This window comes from Urocitellus parryii, chromosome 2, assembly GCF_045843805.1.
Source record: "Urocitellus parryii isolate mUroPar1 chromosome 2, mUroPar1.hap1, whole genome shotgun sequence".
Taxonomy (NCBI): domain Eukaryota; kingdom Metazoa; phylum Chordata; class Mammalia; order Rodentia; family Sciuridae; genus Urocitellus; species Urocitellus parryii.
Genome location: NC_135532.1, coordinates 133,233,096 through 133,258,783, shown reverse-complemented (window position 1 = coordinate 133,258,783; position 25,688 = coordinate 133,233,096). Strand labels below are relative to the sequence as shown.

General features: G+C 33.0%; 1 protein-coding gene across 1 annotated transcript in view; it reads left to right on the top strand.

The window, feature by feature from the left end:
* Spata16 (spermatogenesis associated 16) overlaps nucleotides 1-25,688 on the top strand; it is a 222,618-nt gene that overhangs the window by 93,130 nt on the left and 103,800 nt on the right. Inside the window, exon 3 of the mRNA XM_026382944.2 lies at nucleotides 3,064-3,153. Coding sequence (XP_026238729.2) covers nucleotides 3,064-3,153 — 90 coding nt within the window. The remainder of the gene's footprint in view (nucleotides 1-3,063; nucleotides 3,154-25,688) is intronic.

The window sequence follows — 25,688 nt, the reverse complement described above, 5'->3', positions numbered from 1 at the left end:
TGTGTGAACAGTAGTATAAAGATAAAATTTAAAGAATCCATAAATAGAAATCATTAAAAGCAAATTTATACCATATATTGGAAATTGGTTTTTAAAATAATTGTTTATCTCTTATAAAATTTATTATTTTACACAATCTCATTCTCTGAGAATGGGGCTAATCAACTGAGTGAACAATGATTTGTCTGTTACTAACACTAACTCCATTCCTTTGACTTCTGTAATTTAGCTGTTCCCTCTAACATAGTTTTTGTTTTTGACCAAAAGCTCTATCAGCATAGCTAAATCAGATTTATTTCCTCTGTGATAAAATCAAACTAATCAGCACAGAGACCTCTCTCTGATTACAATTATAGCTTTTTTTTCACAGTAGCCCCAGCAAGAGTGTCCATTTTGATCATAGCCGGCCTCCTGCATCTCCCCAAATGGCATCAAATGACAAATGATTAGGAACTTTTTAAAGGACAAATCATCATTTCCTCTACAAGTTGTATACAACATAAAATATATTTTTAAAAGGATATTCCATTTTAGAAAGCATCAATAAGATGATAAAATTGTAAAAACTACATGTTACAATCACCACTAGCATATGCATGCCAAATATCTAATAGGGGCATATGACAAACACACAGTGAATAATTATAAGAGAATAAAACATAATAGACTGCCAGATGTTACTCCTCTTTAAAAAGTTTCTAATTCTTTTATAACTGCACCTTCAGGCAGAGACTGGGACTGGATCTTCTTTGGGTCTTTCTGAGGAAGTTGGGACTTCTGTGGTTCTGGTCAGGCAACATCATGGTCAAAAAACGAGTCTAACAACAGGATTCATATTCTCTGCTTGTATTTCTTCATCAAAGAAGGCTCATAATTATAAGCATTTTTCCCAATTTTAATCCTTTTTAAAAATCTTATTGAAACAATTTCCACAGTATCTACCAATTCTCATTACCCACAAAAAACTCCTCTACCTACATCCAAAGTCACTTTGATGATGCCTCTTTTTAAAGTTTTTCCCTATCTACTTCTCCTGTTCATGGCATTCAATTGTTTTCTCCAATCCAATCAATTTTTGTCACAATAAATTATTTGACACAGCAATATCTTGGAAAGTAGTTTAGCAGAACCAGAATGTTATCTTATGTTTCACCAGAATGTTATCTTATGTGTCAAGGAATATCCAAGTCTAGAAACATCCACTCATTAAGGACTTTGTCCCATCACATTTGTAGATGGTTACTAAATGTGCCTAAGTGAATCAATGACTGTAAAGTAAAAGGAGAGAATTAATTATGATGTGAAAGAAAAAAATTTGGTCAGAAACAGAAAATCCAGGCCCTAGTCTGAACACTAATCTTAGCTATGTTCTGTTGCTTTTATAAGATTGTTTTCACATGGGATAAAACATGTAAACATGGTTTGTAAACATACTTTTTCTAAATCAATAGAAAGTATCAGTGGTAGATATTTGTAGTTTTACATTGACATCAAATGAACCCATGTTATCATTTTAAAATTCCCACATTTTACTAAGAACTCACCAAAGAAAATGACCTATATTCTTAGGGTTTTAATGTGCTAATTTTCACAAATTATTAGCTGCACAATACAACAAAATATCATTAACTCAGACTCTCATAATTTGGAATTTATCACAATAGATGCATTAAGGTATAAATAATATAGACCTTTGTGGCTAAAGAAGGAACCACAAACTTGAAATAATAACTCTTCAACTAATTATGTATAATTTTAGAAATTTCTCTTAAACTCTCTGGTTTGGGTTTCTGTTTAAAGTGAGCTAAATTATACAATCAATCTATTTCATCACCATATAATTCTACAATTCTTCATAAGCTGGATAGATTTTTTTCCATTTTTGCCTTTTCATATGCAATGTTTCTGGAAATGAAATTATTTCAGTCTGCATGTTTTTTAACCCAAAGTTCATAAATAGCCCTGAAGAGGTCACATGACTTACCTAAAGTTGGGTGACTTTTGTATGCATTTTTTGGGGGGACAGAGGTTTATAGCTTTCATCTGAAAATCAAAAAGTTCTGTGCACCTTTCAAAAAAAGAAAAACACATTAAGAACAAGTTACTTCAATAATGAACTAATTCCAAATTATTATCAGCTTGCAATAACAAGCTCACAAAGTGTTACTTAGTAAGCCTTTATCATTTCCATAACAATTTGAACAGCACATCAAGAAGCATAATAGAAGCTACATTCCAAACTTTCACCAACTGACTCTTCCCATCTGATGATGGGGTACAAAGTACATCTATCCAGTTCACATCATTATATTGAATGCCTTGAACATTGCCTACCTCTAACAGTCTCACGGGAAGCAAGAAGGAAAATGTCCACCCGTTTATTTCTAGAGGGGAAAGATAGCTGAGGTGTAACCATATTCTCACCTGAGTTGGACTGTGATTACAGAACTCTAGAAGATAATGGAAGAGTCAGCTGGCAAGGATGAACAAATCATCTCTAAGTTAAGCCTTATAATTTCAGTCAAGAAAAAGAGGGGACCCAAAGTCCCAAAGTAAAGTGGGATCTTACCAGTTCATGCCACTACATCATCTAGCAGGGGTAAGACAAAACCTAATTATGAAATTCAAATGAGCATGTCACCCAAATTGCAATTCATTTCTTTTAATTGAAATTCATCAGTCAACAACTTCCTCTTTTATTAAAAGTAGATTTAACATAAAATTGCATAAATATGAGTTTTACCTGATTTATTAACATAAGCAAATAAAATAGCATGTCTTATATGAGGTATAGGTTTGAATTCAAATTCTTTGTCATTATCAGGCCTATAGAAGATATTCAGTAGCATAAAGTTGCTTATGTGACACAAACAATTTGCTTTTCAAGAATGCTTATTTGTCTTAATTGACAATTACAGAAAGAAAGGGCTTCATTCATTAGTCTTTTTTAAAAATAGATAATATATAAAATTGATTTAATGCATGTGATTTCATTCTTCTACACTTCTGGTAATTGTCTTTTAAAAATCTAATAATGTGTGCATTTCATCTGTCTTTTCTCAGGAGTATTGTTCTAAACCCAGCCTATTTCCGAAACCATCTTCGTCAAGCAACAGTGTTTAGATGTCTGGAGAGATATTCAGAAGCTGCCCGGTATGTTTGTTATAACTTTGTGAAGATTTATTTGAAGTTAAATTAATTTTGTTCCCAGATTCTGGTAATAGCATAAGAGAACTTTCCATTTCTCTCATGGAATATGATTTTACCCAAATTATTGTCTTATAAATGTCAAACCACCAATTATTGACTATCTTTTCCTTTAATTAAAGCTATTTCTTGTTCATAACTCTTAGCAAATTCAAACTTTCCAGTCATGAGGTCACTGACAATGATGGGAAAACTTGCACAGATAGTAGAAATGAACTTGACCTCTTACTCTGGAGAACATTCCTGGTCAAGATTGTAATGACACAATTCTGTGACTCTTGTGTTCTGACAATGAAATCCATTCACATGGAAAGGATCCCAGCAGTCCATTTCTAGAGGAGGTGGTATCGATTCAGTAACACCAAGGATTGTTAGTATTGTTTCTTGGATCCCAATGTGTTTTCAACAGAAACCTAATGAAGCAGCTCCTAATATTCTCATCCCAAGAACTTAGACTATGACAAAAACTGATAAAAGTTTTATAACAGAGGCTGGAGTTGGGGCTCAGTGGTAGCGCACTTGCCTGGCATGTGTGAGCCACTGGGTTCAAGTCTCAGCACCACGTATATATACATAAATAAAATAAAGGTCTATCAACAACTAATTTTATACACACACACACACACACACACACACACACACACATGCACACATACATATACACTATACTCTGAATTCCTTCTCACTTGTAACAACCAAGGCTTTTTTTCTCCCTCTGGGATCAAGCTTATTACAACCCTCTCTCTCAAATATATAGAATGCTGATTCTTACTCAATTTTACCAGTCCAGGAATTCAGTGATAAAAAAATGAGTAATTTCTGGATTTAGGCTAAGCATAACACCTAAGGATAAATCTACGGTAACAGGCATGGGATGCCTAGGTCGCAGATAGCTACTGTCTCTAGAACATTCGGAAATAACATTTTCTTTGAAACTGGAAACAGGAGTCAAAGTGGGAAATGAAATGATTCCATAAAATTGATACTGTGAGGTTGATGTGACTTCCATTCATGTAAGATGGTTCCAGGAATTGCCTGAACTCAATTAAACATTGGATATGAAAGGCAATGTGAATCCCAACTGCTGTCACTTTGCAGTCAGACAACAAATATGGCACATCAGCTTTTTGTCTGTCTCCATCATTCTTTTTTTGCATTCCATTTTCCCCATAATATTCCTTAAATGTGTTTTACCTAGTATACTCACATATACTAACTGTGTGAATGACAGAGAAATTAAGAGATGATAATAAGCACCCTTCTGTCCCACACTTCAAAAAGCGGATTTTTATAAAGGTCATCAGCTGCAAACAAAATTAATATCAAGATTCAGCATAAACAGCAAATAGGCATCTATAAAATGGCATTCCTTAAGAGGTGGTTTGTTAATGTGTCTTGAATCCAACCAAAAGATCAATAAAAAACAAGCTATACCTTCAGAACTAGAGTGTAACTAATAGAGAAACTGCTAGGGGTATACTTGTGCAGACTTGCAAGAACAGCTGCTTATATAATCAGGATTTGGGGAGGATTGTTAAACTGTAGGAGAAATTAGAAATTCTGGGGGAAAGTTCTATGGAAATTGGCAAATGCTACAAATCCAGGGTTCATTATTTGTTTATATTAAGACATAAACTTTTTTTAAAGACCTAGGTACTAGCAAACCATTGACTAGTACTTAGAACTGGTAAAATGGAGTACGAAATAGCTTCTATACATTGAGAGATGGGGAAAACTCTTTTTGAGAACAGGATTCTGTTACCAAAGTGGTAACAAATTCTTTATGGGTCCTAAAACAAGCAAGCAACAAGAAATTGAAATTAGGAATTTGTTAGTATTTGCCACCTAACATAGGTACTATATATTCCATGTTCTTGACTGAAATAGGCGTACCTGCTTAACGTCATTTGATGATTGACATGACACAGTGCTCCTTGAGAAAGTTCCTGGTATCTGCTGGCTATACTGGTATGGACTTTCCAACAGAGAAACAGAAATAATTATCAAATATGAATGTTTTTCATTTCAGTTTCCTTGGCAATTACAACCCTTGACATAAAGTACACATCATCCTCTCCCCCAACCTCAAGGGAAGAATGCTATGAATCATGAACATGAATATCTTATCATTTCTTAGCTATAACATCTTTAATGTAAATCAATATGTACAGCATTCATTTTTATCAACCAATCTCCTAGAGACTTGGATAGTTTGCTTCAGGCCTTTTGTAAGCATGCTATTTTAAAACTCATTAGTAACACCAACACACCAAGGTTAATGCCTTTAGGATGATAAGTAGTCATATTTCTGGAATTGACAGTCACCTACCAAATACTAAAGGAATGCCATTGTTACATGAGTTAGGCAGGCGATCTAGAGACCATGATTCCCAATGAAGTGGACCAGCCAAAATCTCATCCAAAATAGGATATTTGTAAGTAGCCCCTGGAAATTTGAATGTTTGAGTTTGTTTGAGCCCAAACACCTCCACCCATGACAGCCTCCTAAAAGCTCAGGCTCTCGTCCAAGGACACTAGAGGACATGCTACTGCCTGTGGTTAAATGGAAGGCATCCATCAGATTTAGAATAAACAGATCCTTTTAGTTTATATGTCAGTGTCCTTCCAATATTATCCTACTGAAAGAAGAAGCAAGAATATATAATGGTAGAAATTAAATAAAATTAGGGATATTGTATTATGGTTTAGGCTCTACAGGGATGCTGGTTACCCTTGAGGAGACAGCTGGCCATGGTTAAATTGATGAAATCACATTTTCTACCACCAAACTAAATTAAGATTACCATAACCACCACCATTCCACCCCAATCCCCAAGAGTCAGCCACCCTTTGAGACCTTTTCTGAAATAGCATGTAGTCTCACTCTTTAACATCTTTATTTTTATATAAGAATATCAGTGTTGATATAGACAATCTTTGCTCAAATCTTCCCTTAGTCACCCAGCATACATATGTGAGTGTACACACATGTGCTCATACACACATATCCCATTTGGAAATTTTAAAACTCATTGGTAACACCAATACAGTAAGTTTATTGTCTTTCTGATGCTAAGTAGTCATATTTCTGGAATTGGCAGACACCTATCAATTCCTGAAAAACATTCATTTCTGATACCTTCCTAAGAAATAAGATTGAATGAGAAAATACACAAAGAGAGACAATAAAAGACAAGATTGACAGTTCTGTGAAGAGACCTAAGACTCCTGACATGATTAACATGGTATCTTTCATCTCCTTGTGCTCAATAACTAGCTCCTAGCCTAGAATGGAACAGTACCAGCAAGGGAATTATGAGTTAATTTAGCTAAATTTTGAGTCTGTGGTGTTATGTTATTGATAAATACTCAGTTATATCAGTAAGAAGATTATGGATCTTCTATAGTGAAGATCCATAATGGAAAAAAAAATAGATGACATTGCAGGGTATATGTGCATGAAGAAGCAAACAGAAGGAAATGCAGCAAAGCCTCTTCATCCATCACTGATGAAGAATTAGCTGTATGTTTCTAAATATGTGAGCTAGACCTGGGATTCTGGAGCACTAGCAACACACTCCAAAACTGGCAAAGTCCAGGAAGATGTAGCGTGTGTGGTGTTCCAATTACAAGGAGTATTCTGTGAATGACAGTGAACTGGAGAACATTAACTAGAGTGACCATGTATTTTATCTTTCAGACTAGACACTAGTGGAAGTGAAAGTGGATCTGATTAAGAATCTATCCCAGGAAAACAAGAATAAGTCAGGACTGTCCCAAGCACACCAGCTATGTGGTCACCCTACCACAGGCCTTTCTAAAGGTAGTGTCCACTGCTCAAGACCTTCAAATGTTGCTATATAGGAATATAGGCTGTGTTAGAAACCTTTTGAACCTTCAAGAGAGAGTATAAATTCAGAGCTTTTCAGGAAATTTCTTGACTTTTAAACATTGGCAATTATTTCAGTTTTTTTAAACACAGTGTCATCTTTAAAAAGTTGAAGTAGATCTATTCATTAAAATATAATGCACTAAAGAATCATTTTGCCAAATGACCAATTTGTAGAAGTCACCAAATTAATGCTCACTACAAACTTATTTTAAGAAATAGTCTTACCTAATATACTTAATTAATATGGATACATTTTCTTACCCATACATTCCTTATTAATATGTTGAACATTTTTCTTATCTTTAGAGAATTTTCAGTATTTCAAGAGCTAAAATCATAGAATGGTTGTTCTCCTCTATGTGTGATTGTCACTCTATTGTGCTTGAACATATTTTTTTCAGTATAACTTCCACTTCATTCAATCTGCTAACATTTGTCCTTTTTTATTGGTCCTTTTTAGTTTTACATAGAATCCATTTTAATATAATTATAGAAGCATAGAATATTATCTTATTCTAGTTAGAATTCCATTCTTGTGATGTAAATGATGCTGGGATTCACTGTGTTGTTTTCATATAAGTATTTGGGAAAATTATGTCAGATTCATTCCACTATCTTTTCTTTTCCTAACCACCCTCACTTCCAACACACCAGGTTTTATTGTCTCCATTCCCCATTGTCTAATCTACTGAATTTCTATTCTTCCTCCCCTTGTTATGAGTTAGCTTCCACATATTAGAGAAAACATTCAACCTTTTGCTTTTGAGAACCAGCTTATTTCACTTAACATGACCATCTCCAGATGCATCATTTGTTGACAAATATAATAAAGTCATTCTTCTTTATGCCCAAGTAATACTCCATTATGTATATGTACCACAATTTCTTTATCCATTCATCTTTTGAAAGGCACCTAGGTTAGTTCCATGGCTTAGCTATTATGAATTGAGCTGCTATAAATATTGATGTGGCTGCATCACTGTAGTTTGCTGATTTAAAATCCTTTCGATATATACCAAGGAGTGGAATAACCAGGTCAAATGGTGGTCCCAATTCAAGTTTCTTGAGGAATCTCTATACTACTTTCCAGAGTGGTTGCACCAATTTCCATTCCCAGCAGCAATGTATGAGGGTGTCTTTTCCCCCACATCCTCATCTTGAACATATTCTATATTATTATCTTCTTATGAATGTAATCAAAATTCAAATTTGAAAGTTTAACAGTTTATATTAATCTTTCTAATATTTTAGAGCAATTTTGTTTTAATATTTCATAAGTTTTAGGATTATTTTCCAGTTTTATGTCAAGTGACTGAACTAACCTATTTAATAAAATGGTTTTTAACTATCTATTGCACTTGTAACATGTTATATTTAATGAGATCATTGTAAGAGATCTCTGCTTTATCTCATGAAACTCGAGATGCCAAGGTCAGGAGAATCAAGAGTGGGCGCCTAGCACAACCTGGGCTGTGATCCCACAGAGGGGAAGGTTATGGAATAGAGAAAAACTGCAGGCCTCAGGACCCTGGAGTTCTGGCTCCCTTCACATCCATCTGCAGGACTGCTATACATTTTCCATAGGTCCAAAAATAGGCTAGCATCTAGTAAAAAAAATATAGATATAAGTTTGACCAACTGGTCATTCAACAAACTTGTCATAGACAAATCAGCCTGGAGCCCACAGAAAGCTGTGGGCTGCAGCATCAGATTTGTAGTCTGAATCAACTTCTTTGTTCCAGCTTAAAATGAAAACTGAAGTTTCATCACTCCATGGTGAAGGCTGAGCTTCCTCCCACCAGTAAGAGAAATCCTTCCCATGTCAATTTGGGAGAAGGTTTTAATATAATCCATTTGGGAGAAGATTTTAATATAAAGCCAACAGTCCTTCATCATAGAAAAAGATGTATTTTACAGAATTCAGTTCAATAGCTTTAGTTAATTCACTATCTGGTCTGCTTTCTTATTTTGTAATACTTTTACTTAATATCACACAACATAGGTGAGAAATAGAATAAATAATAAAAATAGTTACTCTAAAATTATTTATCTTTGCCCCTTTTAAAATGAAGCAGTAAATGATATACAGGATTTTAGAGTTGTTTTATATCATATGTACCTTTGGGGATAAAGATAACAAACAGGAAAGAAACTACAAAGTTGGTTGCTTTGGGTTACTAAAAAATTTCTTTGGCTGATTCTCAGCTTTGCCTGCCTCACTCTTGGCCTCTGGCCTCGTCTTTTTGTTTACTCCTATTTCCTTCTGTTTACTCCTCATTTCAACTGCTGTTTACTCCTCATCTCATCCTCCTTCTCTGTATGCTATGGTTTGAATGTGTCCAACAAAACATGTAAGTTGAATGTTAGAAACTTAATTCCCAGTGTAACAAGGTTAAAAAGTGGGACCTTTGAAGTCTTTAAGAGGTGATTGCATCATGAGGGCCAACCCCTCCTGAATAGATTGATTCTGTTATAAGAATGGGCTAGTTGATAATGGGAGGAGTTTCCTGATAAAAGATGAGTTCTGTCCCCTTTCCCATCATCACATGTGCAAAATACATGTGTTCTCTTGTGCTCTCTTTCTGCCTTTCGTGTGGAATGATGCAATAAGAAGGTCCTGACCAGATGCAGTTATTTGACCTTGGACTTCCCAGTTTCCAGAATTATTAGAAATAAATCTCTGTTCTTTATAAATTACCCAGTCTCAAATATTCTGTTAGAGCAGCACTAAATGGACTAAGACACTATGTTTACATTTTTCCATGTTTCATTCCTGTCTTCTTTCTCCAAAATCTGACTCTCACGGTTTACCAAAAAAAAAAAAATATATATATTAGCATAATTCCACAATTTAAGCTTCCACTGTTTTCTGGTCCATTAATAAGTCATTCTCGGACTGGGGCTATAGGTCAGTGGTAGAGTGCTTGCCTTACACATGTGAGGCACTGGGTTCGATCCTCAGCACCACATAGTAAATAACTATCTACAACTAAAAAAAAAAAAATTTCAAAAATATAAGTCATTCTCAATGCATCTCATGAGTCTATGGTGATTTCTGTTCTTTTTAATATATCATCATTTTTAGATTATTTCAGGATTATTTCTTGAGTGACCAAATTTACCTACTTAATGAAACGTATTTTTAACTATTTATAGCATATACTACAAATCATATTTAGTGTGACCATTTGTAAGAACTTTCTGCTTTATCTACCCAAAACTAGGGATGCCAAGATGGGGAAAATCAACATTGAGCACCTCAGCTGATTGGTGATTACATTTGAGTTTCTACCATTTTATTTCAACAGAGTTTGAGACTTATTGGGATATTTGAATTTTCTGGAAACCTACTCTCTGGATGAGAGTACAATGAAAACTGCAAAAAAACAAATGCATTCAAAAATAGATTCTTCTAGAAATGAATGGTCACCTATGCCGAAGGCATGACACATTAGTCTATCAATTTTTCAGTGAGACACAGCATTTAGCATTTGTATATGGGCATCAAGATATCCAAGAGTCATTCGTTTGTTTGTTTGTTTGTTTGTTTGCCAAGCAGTATGTTTCTATTAAGCAAAATCAAGTCAAGTATTAATACTTGATTAGTAGAGGTGGTAGTCAATGGGTGGGATGTCACTTTTTTCCTCCTCCTTCACCACCTTCTCCTCCACCTTCTCCTCCTTCTTGTTCTTTTCTTCAAAGTTGATCCTGCTAGAAATAATGCATATATAAATCGCAATCTGCCAAAGCTGATCCAAAAATAAATTGAAGTGTTCAGAAATCTAGTAATATAAAACAGTGACGTTTCCATAGATAAGCAATCACTCAGGAGCAGTATTACAACAGCAAGCAAGAAGAAACTGTGTCAGCTTTTTTCCATGTCATGAAACTCTATGATTTTAAATGAGATTATTATGTATTTTGCAAAGGAAGAGAATATTCTGACAGGTAGACTCCAGACAAGTGATTCTGAAGAGATGATAGTAGTGTTGGGAGTTTATTTGAACTTAGTTTTGATTCAATTAGAAGTATAAAATCCATTCATTCACCATGCAAGATGCTAAAAATGCATCACAGATACTTTCTGGCTGAAATAAGTTTCATTTCTGCCTACTAATAGACTGAATGAAGGCTATAAGCTCATTTTTATTCTTAAACTGGCCATCTGTCTGAAGGATCTTCTTTCATTTTATTGGGAGCACTTTGCCATTGCCACAGCCTCTCTGGTTCATTCTGGCATGACTCATAGGTAGCATATATGTTGGAAGATCCTGTGTTGGAAGATTATATGTTGGAAGACAAACTTGGTAATTCTGCCATTAAATGATTTTCCTGTTCCCCACATATTACAAAGCTGTGTGAATCCTAACCTAAGCATTGCAAAAATGTTACATCTTGTCATATAATTTCTAAAACTGACATTAATGGAGACAGACTTAGTTATTTTCCATAGCTTAAGTAAAATATCTCACTTTAAAACCACAGCTCATCCAATTTTCAGGTAAGAAGTAGAGGTACAGTGTTTGTAATTTCAAAGGAAAAAGTGAAAGTTGAAATACAGCAAACTTTCAAGTTCATAGCCATCTCTTTTGTCTTAAGAATATAAAATTTTAGAATTTTAAATGTCTAATCTGATAACAGAAAATACTAATTTCAGTATTTCAATGATAGCAGGTGGCTAAAGAAAAGCAGGTTAACTTAATGAAAATCAGACCTTGGGACATGTTCTAAATTATAAATAAATTATTGCAATGATACGTAACGTTTTCTATAAAAATTAGAAAATCTTTTTTTTAATTCAGACTTTTGACAAGACATTAATTAATTTATTAGAGAAAAAAGAAACAAACATTGATTGACTGAATTCTTCCATCCTGTGTTGATGTTCATAATAATTATTTTTATCATTCTTTTTCTCTTTGCAATGGTATGCTATGAATCTGCATTATGTATAAACATTTATAAAGTAATTTATAAATGCAAAGTTCTTGGACTGGGTATACTTTCAACAAATATTGGTCTAAAAAATGTGTGGCAGAGTACAGAGAAATGTTTGTTTTATTTGCTATAGACCCAGCCTTGTACCTTAAAAATAAAAATGGGTAAAAGCAATAAAAACTACATAAAATAAAATATGCAGAGGTCCCAAAATGTCGTGTTTTAAATGTGAGGAAGTCAAGATCTCTTCTTTTCCCTCCATCCCCTTCAATTAGATATACACATGATTCTACATGTTCTACAAAAATGGAATGTAGAAAATCAAACATGGATACATTTAACCCAAAAGAGCTGAGGTTTAACTCCTAAAGTTCTATGCTGTTTCTTAAGTGTTGCAAATGAATTAGAATTTAATCTGCAGATGCTAAAAGTATGACAAACAGCTATAAACCTCTGTGACTTCAATCTGTAAACTTAACATAATAATAGCATCTGTGTTGCCCAGGTAATTATAAGGAAGAAGTGAGATAATGGGGTTTTTTTTTGCCACTCAATAATGTTTATTGAAAAAAAGTTGTCAAATATTGTGTATTCCAATAACATTTTTTGAACAAAGTTATTCATCAAAATATTATAGTTTTTAAAAATAAGAAACATAGAGCAACAGGAAATTGAGTAACTAAGATGAAGCATATTTATATAACAAACTATTAGTCATTAAATTGATGCTTGTTTCTTAACCATAATAAATGCCTATATGAAATGGCTTTGGCTAACATTACTCAATGGAAAAGACTATTAAATTTCCCTCAAGATCAGGAACTAAAAAAAAAAAAAGAAGATGTCACTTTATCACTTCTATTTTAGAAAATACAGAAATTCCAGCAGAGAAATAAATCAAAAAAAGAAAGAAAGAAAGAAAAAGAAAATAAAGGCGTCCAGATGATTGGAAAGGAAGAAATTAAATGTTCTCTACACATAAATGCCATAATGCTATACGTAGGAAATCCTAAAGACTAGAACTAATAAATAAATTCACAAAGTTGCACTATACAAAATCAACACAAAAAAGAGTTCCTTTCTATACACTAATGATTAACAATACAAAAAGGATAATTTATATCAAGGATATTTATATCAAGCCTTAGCACAGTACTTGACATACCATAAACTCTCAATTAAAATGAGCCATTATTACTGGTTTTGTTGTTGTCGATAATTGTAGCTCTTTGAAGACAGATGAAGCTACCTCAAGAGACAATGAGTTTCTCAACATCAAAACCAAAATGTGTTGGGCCGTCACTTAGCCATGCTATTGCACCACAGACCATGACATCCTCTTCTTCACTGACAGTTGATGCTTTGGGGAAGCCCACTGCTAACACTGAGATTGAAAGGGCAATATTCCAGTTGGTTTAAGGCAGTGAAATGGGAAAGACTCTGACTGTTGTGTTTTTAAATTTTTGTGTATGCATAGTCAAGAATTTTAGCATCTTGCTTCATGCTGAGTGATATTTCAATTATTCTTGAAGGGCCTTAGACTGTAGAGTCACCCAAGATGGGAGGATGGAATTTCAAATAGAGAAAGAGGAGTATTCAGGTCAGCTAGTCAAGATTCCAATTCCTCCTTTACCCTTTCCTTCATTTCAGTCACAAGCAGTAACAATCTGACAAAAAATGAGTTTGAAGATCCTAATAGCAGGCTGCCAGGAGCTGACTGAATTTTCTACCGTATTTTTTAATACTGGCATCAGTTCATCACACTATTATGCACATAAATTAATCTTGATTCTGCTAATTGTGAAGATTCCATATAAGACAAAAGTTCTGTTTCTGGATCTGACTGCTAAGGAATTATTTATACTAGAGAATTATAGTCAAGTCAAAGAGAATTTCGTTCCACTCTCAGAGCTATAAATGACTAGCTCTGTGTGACCTTGGGCAAGTTAATTACGCTCTTTGACTTTCAATTTCCTTAACCATAAAATGGAAATAAGAATACAATGTTATAAAATAATAATGAGGATTAAATGAAATAATGAATATCAAACACTAAACTCAGTGCCTAGCACATAGTAAACCCTCAATTAATTATTGCTGCTGCTGCTTGTTATTGTTATAAGCTTTGAAGAAAGATATTTAAAACCTTAATAATTCTGTTCAGTGAAACTTTGATATGAACATTACATTCCTAGCTACCACCTCAATTTATATCAGTTTTAGCAGTCATCATCTATGACTCTCTACTCTCTGCCAAACTATGTCACTTGTTTGGTGCATGCATTATCTTTGTTCTTCATAATAGCCAAGAAGTTACATTCTGCCTTTTGCAGATGAGGAAACTCTAGCGAGTTTAAATGACTTATCACAGATCCCACTACTAATAAGTAACAAATATAAAATTTGAGATTAATTTTATGTCAAAACTGGACGCCTGCATCAAAGAATGCAGTTAGTGCTGTCAGACTTCTTCATATTTGCCACTTATGTAAGTTTGAGATAGTATTGTCTTATCCTCATTTCCATTTTATTAATTACTAATGAGCAATTTTAATGTATTCATTGTGCATTTTAAATGTATCCATTAGCCAATAATGCTTTCTCTTTTGCAAAGTGCTCATTTTTACTTATCTTTTGCACATTTTTATTGAACTGTTTGTCTTTTGGTCATTGAATCTTAGGATTCCTATAGATTGAAGATACTAATCATTTATAGTCATGTTTATTATAGGCAGTTTTTCCACTTTATGAAAATATAGTCTTCATAGTAACTTTTGTTGAAAATAAGCCTAAGGAATTAGTATTAGTGTTGTCAGATATAATCAATTTCCTTTATGATTTGTACTGTTTTAATTTTAAGAAATCCTTTTCTATCCCAAGCTCATTAGGATAATATTCTAAATAGTCTGTAACTTTTGCCTTTGCTTTAAAAATGTTGACCTAATGCTACCGTAATTGATTTTTATACATGGTGTGAGGTTAGAATTTGTTACTATGGTTTTTAACTCATTTGATAACCAATTATTTTGACATCATCTAACTGAATCCCTTTGCACTGTTGATGTCGTATGCTGATGTCCATAAGTGAGCATGCTGAATTCTCACCTCTGTTTGACTCACACAACTGTCTATTGCATTGCCAAAACCACACTATCATATATAATATTCCTTGATAACAAATGTCCCCAACTTATCCTTTTTTCAGGGATGTTTCGTCTATTCTTGGTCTTTTACTCTTTCATATAAGTTGTAGGAAGAATTTGAATTTTAAATCAGAATAGTGTGGGTTCTGGTTAGAAATTCCCCCAAAATACTTTCTACTTTTCCTTTGTTCCACCAAGATCTAAGGCCAAGACTGGTATTAGTCCTACATTTTGCTCTGAAAGTTGTTCCTAATTCTTTTACTAAGTTTTCTATTTCAAAAGGAAAGATTTAAGGGAGTAATCTCTTCAATCTTCACACTGTTCAGGCTCCAAGTTTTATCCCCTTTTCTCCATATGTATGTCCTATTAAAACATAGGTACAAGGCTAGGAATATAGCTCAGTGGTACAGCACTTGCTTTGCATGTGTAAGGCCCTGGGTTCCAACCCCAGCACCACAAAAAAAGAAAAGAAGAAAAGAAAAAGAAAAGAAAAAAGAAACCCCAAACCACAGTGAATAAACCACTAAGGATTAGCAGGTATTTTCAGAATAACACTGCTTCAGTGTTTGATTACCAAACCCCCTTTACTTATATAACTCTATCCAATAATTTTTTAAATGCCTGTTAGACATAAGAACTAAGCAGAAAGAGCTTGCAGTGATTAAAGCTGAGTTTCAAATTAAGTATTGATAGTATCAGATATAACTCTTATAATTAAGTTAATATCCATTATTATAAAATAATTTAATAAATAAGTATATGGAGGATAAAGAAAAACTCTTCTTTACAGAAGAATGACAATTAATGGGTATAGAGAGAATGAGAGAAAATCAATATGAGCAAACATCACAGCAATAATTGTTGCAAGCAAGATTCATTAATGGACTTCTGGTTACCAGTCTACCACGTAAAGAAATTAGAAGTTACCATTCTACACCACACTAATAACAAGTCAAATGCTGAAAAAAAAACTGAAAAATCTACGTTTTTTTTCTTAGATTCATCAGAGAAACATCATAGGGGAAAAGAGCCATTGTGAAATAGACTAGAGCATTTTGCCTTTATTAACAGGATCTACCATCACAGCATAATCTGCTGGTACTGTATCAGAGCCTGATTCACCTGGGAAAAGGAGACTGTCCAACTCTATCTGCCTTTAGCCATCCTGTGACATCTAAGGGAGAAAAGGAAATAAATAAATAAATAAATAAAATTAAAAAGCACTAGTGAAATTCACAGTCCATGAGTAGGGCTTTCTAAAAGACTGAGACCCTAATTACAGGACTATGGAATGCTTCCTCCTTTTCAGAACTAAACTAGTAAAAGCTTATCTATTGCAGTTTCTTTTACCCTCTGCATCATGTTAAAGTTATACCAAAAAGCTCCAAGCATGATTTGCAGAGAACAAAAGAAAAAGATCAAAATCAGAGTCAAATATGGCTGGAATTATCAAACCAGGATTTTTTTTTTTTTAAATCCATGGTTAGTACAGTACAGCTTTCAAGGAAAAGGTAGATGACATGCAGAAACAGATGAACATTTTAAGTCAAGAAATAGAAATTCTAAGAAAAATCAAAATGAAATGGTAGAGATCAAAAACTGTGACAAAAAGAAAGAATGCCTTTGATGAGCTCATTGCTTGACTGGAAATGGCCAGAGAGCTTAAGGAAATGACAGTTTATGCTTCCAAACCTGAAGAACACACTAAAAACAAACTGGAACAGAATAACCAAGAGTTGTGGACCAACTACCAAGGTGAAAACACGTGTAATGAGAATACCAGGAGGAAAAGAAAAGAGCAGAAGCAAGTAACTTCACATTGTGAAAAGGGAAAAGAAGACTTACTCCCACAGGTACTTTTACAAAAGCACTAAATCCATTCTGGAGAGTCTGACGTGAGTTTAAGGCATACTTGGGGCAGCCAAGGAATGCTGAATTGGCATATGTGGAGCACAGACTTGCAACCTGATGTGGAGGTCTTGGGAGTATCCAAAGCTCCTCTTTTGACATCTTTATGGATTTGGGGCCTGGAATGAATGGAAAGCACCAAAAATCTCTGATGTGCCTTTAGGGTCGTTCTTTTTTCTTGATGAATAGTATCTGGCTTTCCCCATCCCTGCTAATCTCAAGGTCACTGGGCCATACCCTTGGTGTTTTCTCCCAAACATGCTTTTCCATTTTCGACAACATGGCCAGGCTGAGAATTTTCCAAATATTTTAGCTATGCTCCCCCTTTAATGTAAATATCTTTTTGATTTCTTTCTCCCTTATCACGTTGTATTATAAGCAGTCAAGGAAGCTATGTCATACTCTCAACACTTTGTTTAGAGATTTTTTTTTTTTGCAAATATCTTATTTCACTACTCATATGTTTCTCTGTGCAAAACACTATTACACAAACAGTATTTAGTCAAGTTTTTTTGACATTTTATAAGAAGGGTGGCCTTTCCTTCAGTTTCTAATACCATGGTTCTTATTCCATCTGAGACCTCATCAGAATAGCCATTACTGTCCATATTTATACCAACAGAACCACTTAGATACTCTCTAAGAACAATGAGGCTTTCTGTACAACTCTCTTCTTCAGATCTATACCTGACACTTTCTTAACATTCCACTCACAGCAATATAAGTTTTTGTCTAGCATTCACCTCCAAACTCTTCCAGCCTCTGCCCAGTTCCACAGTTTTAGGTATTTGGTAGAGAAGCATTGAACTCTCAGTACCAATTTCAATTAATCTGTTCAGATTTCTATAACAAAATACCTAGGAGTAAGTAATTTATAAACAATGGAAATTTATTTCTCATAGTTCTGGATACTAAAAAGTCTAAGATGAAGAGACTGGCAAGGGTCTTAGGAAAGGTCTGTTCCTCACAGATGGCATCTCATGTGTCCTTATATAGTAGAAAGGACAAAAAAACAACAAGCTCAATTGCACATATCCTTTTATGAAGACATTAATTCTATTCATGATGATAAAGCCCTTATGATTTATGCACTATCTAATAGGCCTAACCTCTTAATATGATTGCATAGGGGATTAAACTTTAGCATAATGTTTGGAGGGATACAAACATTTAAACAACTACAAAATTATCCTTCAAAAGTGAAAAATAACTTCTTAGACAAAAATGAAGAGAATGTTTTTCTAATAGGCCTGCCTTGCTCGAAACATTAAAAGAAATTTATTAGAGAGAAGGAAAATAATGTAGGTCCCAAACTCACATCTACATTTTTAAAAAGGGAATAGATAAATGGAGGTAAAATTCTTAAATTATTTTTCGTATTCTTAATTGATCTAACAGAAAACACCTTGTTCAAAATAATCATAGCAACCATATATATATATATATATATATATATATATATATATATATAATCTATATATAGATACATATATCTATATATAGATAATATAGATATATATATATATAGATATATAGATATATAGATATAGATATAGATAGATAGATAGATACACACATGCCTTGAGGTAAGTGAAATGACAGGAGGAAGGAATTCATATACTAAAAAATAGAAAATGGAATTATCTAAAATATTCAATTAGAAACACAAAAGAGAAAATTTGAAGACAAAAATGAGAATATAAAACAAGGGCAAAAAATAGAAAGCAGTAACAAATATGATAGATATTAATTCAATATACCAGTAATCACTTCTAATATTGATACTCTAACCCCACCAATGAAAACAGAGATTTTCAGACTGTATCAAAAATCAAGACCCAATCATATACTTTCTATTTTAAAAAAACACATGAAGATACATATTAATAAAAAAAGTTAAAGGATGATTAAAAGGTGATAAAATATATTGTGATAAAAATAATCAAAAGAAAGCAAGAGTAGCTATATCAATTACAAACAGAAAAGACTTAGGAGAAAGGGAAGTTACCAAAATGAAAAAGAGATATTACACAATGATAAAGAAGTCAATTACTCAAAAGACATAACATGTATGGACCTAACAGCAGGCTGTCAAGACATGTGAGGCAAAAACTAATAGAATTGCAAGGTGACATAGATGAAGTAAATGTTGAAATAGATTTCAAAACCTATCAGAATTGCACAGATCCTGCAGGAAGAAAACTAGTAAAGAATGTATTGAATTCAACTTCAATAGCTCAATCGATCAACTGAAAGTAACTGGTATCCCTAAACTCTCTCATACAACAATAGCCAATTAATTCTTCTCCAACTCAAATGAAATATTTACCAAGATATACCATATTCTATGTCATAAAGCACACCTTAACAAATTTAAAACAATGAAGATTATAAAATGTATGCTCTCAGACCATAGTGTTATTAAACTAGAAATTAATGAAGATAGTTGGAAGATCTCTAAGTAGAGATGATACAACATACTTCCAAGTTATACACAGGTTACAATCACCAAAGAAATATGAAAATATTTTTACTTTAATGAAAATAATAATACAACTTATCAAAATTTGTGTGACACGGTGATAGCAGTTCTTAGAAGGAAATCTAAAGCATTGAACAAATATTCACAAAGAGAAAAAACCTAGTATCAATCATCAAAAGGGGGCAAATGATCTGAAAAAGTCATTTCCCAAAAGAATAAATATAAATACTCAATAAATACATTAAAAAATGCTCAATATCATTAGCCAATAGGGAAATGAAAATCCAAACTACAATAAGACACCATTTCACCCCCAGTTTAAATGCCTTTTATATGTGTTTTTTAAGGAAAAATAAATATTGGCAAGCATTTGAGAGAAAATAACCCTTATCCCAGCAGCCCGGTGGGAGCGGGGGGGATGGTGAGACAGGAGGATCTTGATGTTAATTAGTATAGCCACTATGGGAAGCTGAATGGAGGTTTCTCAAAAAACTAAAAATAGAATTACCACTCTTTTTTATTTTGCATGACTAGAGATTTACCAATTTAATCTTTTAAAGAACCAGTTTTGCTTCTTTTAAAAATAGTGGGATCCTGCTATCCCACTTCTGGAAATATATCAAAAGGAAACAAAGCATACTACAGAGATACCTATATGCCTATGTTTAGTATAGCACTAACCACAATAACTAACATATGTAACCAGCCTGGATGCCTATGAACATGTGAGTGAAAAAAGGAAATATGGTTTCTATATGCAGAATGGGATATTATTCAGCCATAGAAAAGAATGCAATTCTGTTCTTTATTGCAAAGTTGATAGAACTGAAGGACATCATGTTAAGCAAAATAAGCCAGACACGTATTGCATGTTCTCTCTTATATATGGAAACTAAAAAATACATGTGATAAAAATATTTACATGTGTGTATATAATATGTATAACATATGTATATATGTGTATAATATTAATATATAATATGTATATGTAAATATATATGTATAAAATATACCTATATGTATACATACATTTACTGGGAAGGAAGAGGGGAAAGGCAAGGGTAGAATAAGGATAGATGGACATAATTATGTATGATGTATACATGTATGAGAATATCACAGTTAATTACATTAATATGATGATGACAATAATAATGACCATATAAAATATAAAAGACAGCAAATTAAATTTAAATTAATTTAATGGTTTGTTTTTGTGGTGCTGAGGATTGAACACAGGGCCTTGTACAAGCAAGGCAGGCACTCTACCAACTGACTATATCTCCAGCCCCTAAATTCAAATTAAGCAGAAAAAAAATAAGAAAAATTAGAACAGGCATTATTACCCTATATACATGTATGAATATACTTCTGGAGGGAATCTGCACTGTGTACAGCCAGAAGAATGAGAAGATATACTCCATTTGTGTACAATATGTCAAAATGCATTCTACTGTAAAATAAATAAATTTTTTTAAAAAGAAATCAATGAAGGTGAAAGTAGAAAGTCAGTAGCCAGTAAGAGAAAATTTTCAAAAACCAAAAACTGGTTCTTTTAAAGGATTATATTGGCAAATCTCTAGTCAGGCAAAATAAAAAGAGAGAAATAATACATAGATTGTTACCCTGAGGGTTCACACCTGTAATCCCAGCAGCCCAGGAGGCTGAGGCAAGAGGATCATGAGTACAAAACCAGCCTCCACAACAGCGAGGTGCTAAGCAACTCAGTGAGACCCTGTTTCTAAATAAAATACAAAATATGATTGGGGATGTGGCTCAATGGTTGAGTGCCCCTGAGTTTAAACCCTGGTACAGAAAGAGAAAGACATTGGAGACATTGGAGACTTCAATTACTAACATCAGGAAATGGAAGAAGGCATATCACTATGACCCCATAGACATTAAGAGGATACTAAGAGAATATCATTAACATCTCTATACCCACAAATTTGATAACATACATGATATAGATTAATTCCTTGCATAACATAAAGTGCCAAAAATCACATAAGAAAAAAAATGGACCATCTGAATAGGTCTATATCTATTAAAGAAACCAAATAAATAATTAATAATCTCCAAAACAGGGCAGTAGGTCCAAATGGATTCATTGGTTAATTGTGCCAAATATTTAAGGAAGAAATTATACCAATCTGTTTTTAAAATCTCTTCCAGAAGATATAAGCAAAGTGAGTACTTTCTAATGCCTTCTATTTGAGGCTGCATTACTCTAATACCAAAATCAAGCAATGATATTGTAAGAAAAGAAAATTCATGAACATAGATGCAAAACCCTCCACAAAATATTAGCAAATCAAACCAACAATATTTTAAAAGAATTTTTAATGACCAAGTGGGATTTACCCCAGGTATAAAAGGCTAGTTCAACATTTAGAAAATCAATTAATGTAACCCATCATATCAAATAGGCTAAAGACAAAATTTGCATGATTATTATCTACAAATGCAGAAAAAGAATTTGACAAAATCCAACATACACTCATGATAGAAACTTCCAGCACAATAGAAATAAAGGGTAACTTCCTTAACTCAATAGAAAAGTATCTACAAAAACCACATGTAGCATAACATTTAAGAGCAAGAATTTTGAAACTTTCCCAAGCTCAGAACTAAGAAAAATTTTACTTCTCACTAGTTCTTTTTAATATGTTACTGGAAGCCCTAATACAATAAGACAAGAAAAGGAGATGAAATGTGTGCATACTTAAAACCTTTTTTTGTAGATGGTATTATCATCAATGTAAAAAATTCAAAAGAATCCACAAAAATTTCCTAAAACTAGTAAGTGATTATATCGAGGTTGTAGGATACAAGGTTAATATACAAATCTATCACATTCCAGCAATGAAAATGTAGAATTCAAATTTTAAAACACACTGCAATTTGCATTAACAAACCCTCCAAAATCTAATACTTATGCATAAACTTAATACAAAACTGTATTAGGAAAATAAAGAAATAAAAGAATGAAATAAACAAAAAGATATTCCATGTTTATGGATAGTAAACTCAGTGCTCTAAGGATGTCCATTCTTCCAAACTTGATCTACAACTTCAACACATTATCAAAAATCCAGTGATATTGTGTGTATATCAACAACTTGATTCTAAAGTTTCAAAAGAAAAGTAGAAGACTTAAAATAGCCAACTCAATATTGAATAAAAACAAAGTCAGAAGACTAACACTACCTTACTTCTAACCTCACTGTAGAGTTACAGTCATCAAGAGAGTGCAGTATGGATGAAGGAATAGGCAAAATATCAGTACAATGCCATAGAGAATCCAAAAATAGACCCACCTCAACAAAGTCAATTGATCTTTAACAAAGTAGCCAAAACAATACAACAATCAAATATAGTCATCTCAACAAATGGTGCTGAAAATATTCAACATGTATATGCAAAAATAATGAATCTAGACAAAGACATTACACAATTTACACAATTAACTCAAAATGAACCATAGATCTTAATGTAAAATGTAAAACTATAAACTCCTAGGGGATGACATGAAAAAATCTTGATTATTACAATGAATTTTTAAATATAATACAAAAAGTATGATCCATAGATGAAATACTTGATAAGATTAACTCTAGTAAGATTAAAAACATCTACTCTGTAAAAGATACCATCAAGAGAATAAAAGAAGGTGGGAGGCATAGCTTAGTGGTGAAGCATTTCTGCAAGGCCCTGGGTTTGGAGAGAGAGAGAGAGAGAGAGAGAGAGAGAAAGGAGTTAGACTGGAGGAAATATTTGCAAAAACATATCTGATAAAGGACTATTATGCAAAGTATACAAAAAATCAACAAAAATAAAACAAACAACCTAATTTAAAAATGAGTAAAAAGCTTTACTAGACACCTCACTAAAGATATACAGATGATAAATAAGTCTAAGATGTTTGGTATTAAACATCTTGTGAAAACAATGAAATACCACTATACACATATTAGAATAGCCAAAATCCAAAATATTGACAATACCAAGTTCATATAAATTTGTTGTGCAATAGGAACTCTCATTCATAGCTAATGGGAAGACAAAATGGTTTTGACCACTTTGGAAGACAGTTTTTTTGTTTCTTTCAAAACTAAGCATACTCTTACTATAGAACCCAGCAATTGTGTTCCTTGGTACTTGCACAAAGGAGCTGCAATTTTATGTTCCCATAAAAACCTGCATGCCGATGTTTATAGCAGCTTTATTCATGAATTCCAAAACTTGAAAGCAACCAAGATGCCTTCCAGTAGGTGAATGGATAAATAAATAGTGTTACTTCCAGACAATGGAATATATTACACAGTACTAAAAAAAAAAAAAAAAAGACCTACCAACACATGAAAAAAATTTAAATGCATATTTCCACGTGAAAGAAGCCAGTCTAAAAGGCTACATATTTTATCATTCATTATAGCTATGTGAAATTCTGAAAAAGGCAAATTAGGTAAAAATGTTTTAAAATTTAGTGTTACTAGCAGATAGGAGGAAGGGAGGGAGGCATAAATAGGAAGACAGAGGAATTTTGAATTTTAGGTAGTGAAATTAATCTGTGTGATATAACAATAGTGGATACTTATCATTATATATTTGTTAAAGTCCATAGAATATACACCACCAACAGGGAGACCTAACAAACTATGGGCTTTGGATGATAATGATAGATAGCTATAGGTGTTCCAATTATGACAGATGGACCACCTTGGTGCACACTGTTGATAGTTGATAGTGAGGGAGGGAGGAATCTAGGGGTATGTAGGAGCTCTGTGTCCTTTTTGTTCAATTTTTCTGTGAATCAAAAACTGCTCTAAATAATAAAGGTTACCAATTTTAAAGAAATAACCATTTTAAAACATCCACTAATTAATGCCATTTTCATATATCCACTAATTAATGCCAAAATCAGTGGGCAAAAAATTGAGAAATATGATATTAGCATAGTCTTTAGGATCTCCCCCAACTACATATCATTTTTTTCTCTTTTTTATTGATTCTTTTTAGTTATACACGACAGTAGAATCCATTTGGGTAAAATTATACAAGCATGGAATATATCTTATTCTAATTAGGACCCCATTCTTGTAGATGAAAGTAATAGTAGGATTCACTTAGGTATTTTCATATATATTCATAGGAAAATTATATCAATAGGAAAACTGGTAACTTCAGTTAAGAAATTCAGCAAATGCCTTTCTATAATAATAATAAATGGTGTAAAGGCTGATATTACCAGTAATAATATATCAACATTATGTATCCCAGAGTATGCAGTGAGAGCACAATATCACTTTTGTCATGCTCTTGCCTAAAAAGCATAATTTCTGTCTAACCATGAGAAAACATCAGACAAACCTATCTTGGGATATACTCTACATAAAAATAAACCAGTACTCATTAAAACAATCAAGGTTATGAAAGACAAGGAAAGAATGAAGATACGTTAAAGATTGTCTCCTTAGTCTTAAGGAGACACTACTAGATTAGAAAAAGACAATTAAAAAATAGTAAAAATTTTAAGTCTGTAGTTTATTATTTATGTATCAATTTCATTTTCCTGATTTTCTGCAAGTTTAAAGTTCTTTTAAACTAAAAAAATATTTTAAATGTTATATTTGTTAATTTTTTTAGCCCACAATATTTAAGAGCATTGGCTGTACTGGGTAGGGTTTCTCTAATCATTTTATCCACCATATTCTGAAATTTGAAAGCCAAGACTTAACATTTTCAAGACATTTTTATCAGCTTTCTCTCCCAGCCTATTTTGGGATATCCTTCTTTGCCTGCTGTAATTTAAGAACATGTTCTTTTTCTATATATTTTATCTCCTACAGATTCTATCTTAATTTTAGCTTCTGAAGCTTATTCTGCTATTCTTTTATACTCTCTTTTTTTAATTACCTGAATCATAAAAATCTAGTGCTAACTTGATTAAAATTGAAGCTGGAAGATCAGGATTAGCAATCCAGATTTATCACTTATAGTCATGTTGGTCTTGGTAAGACACTTAGCTCTATGGAATGGGAAAAATAATAATGGTAGTAGTGCCTAGTCTCATCTCTCCAAAAGTTATGGGAATCAGTTTTTATTTTCCATTAGA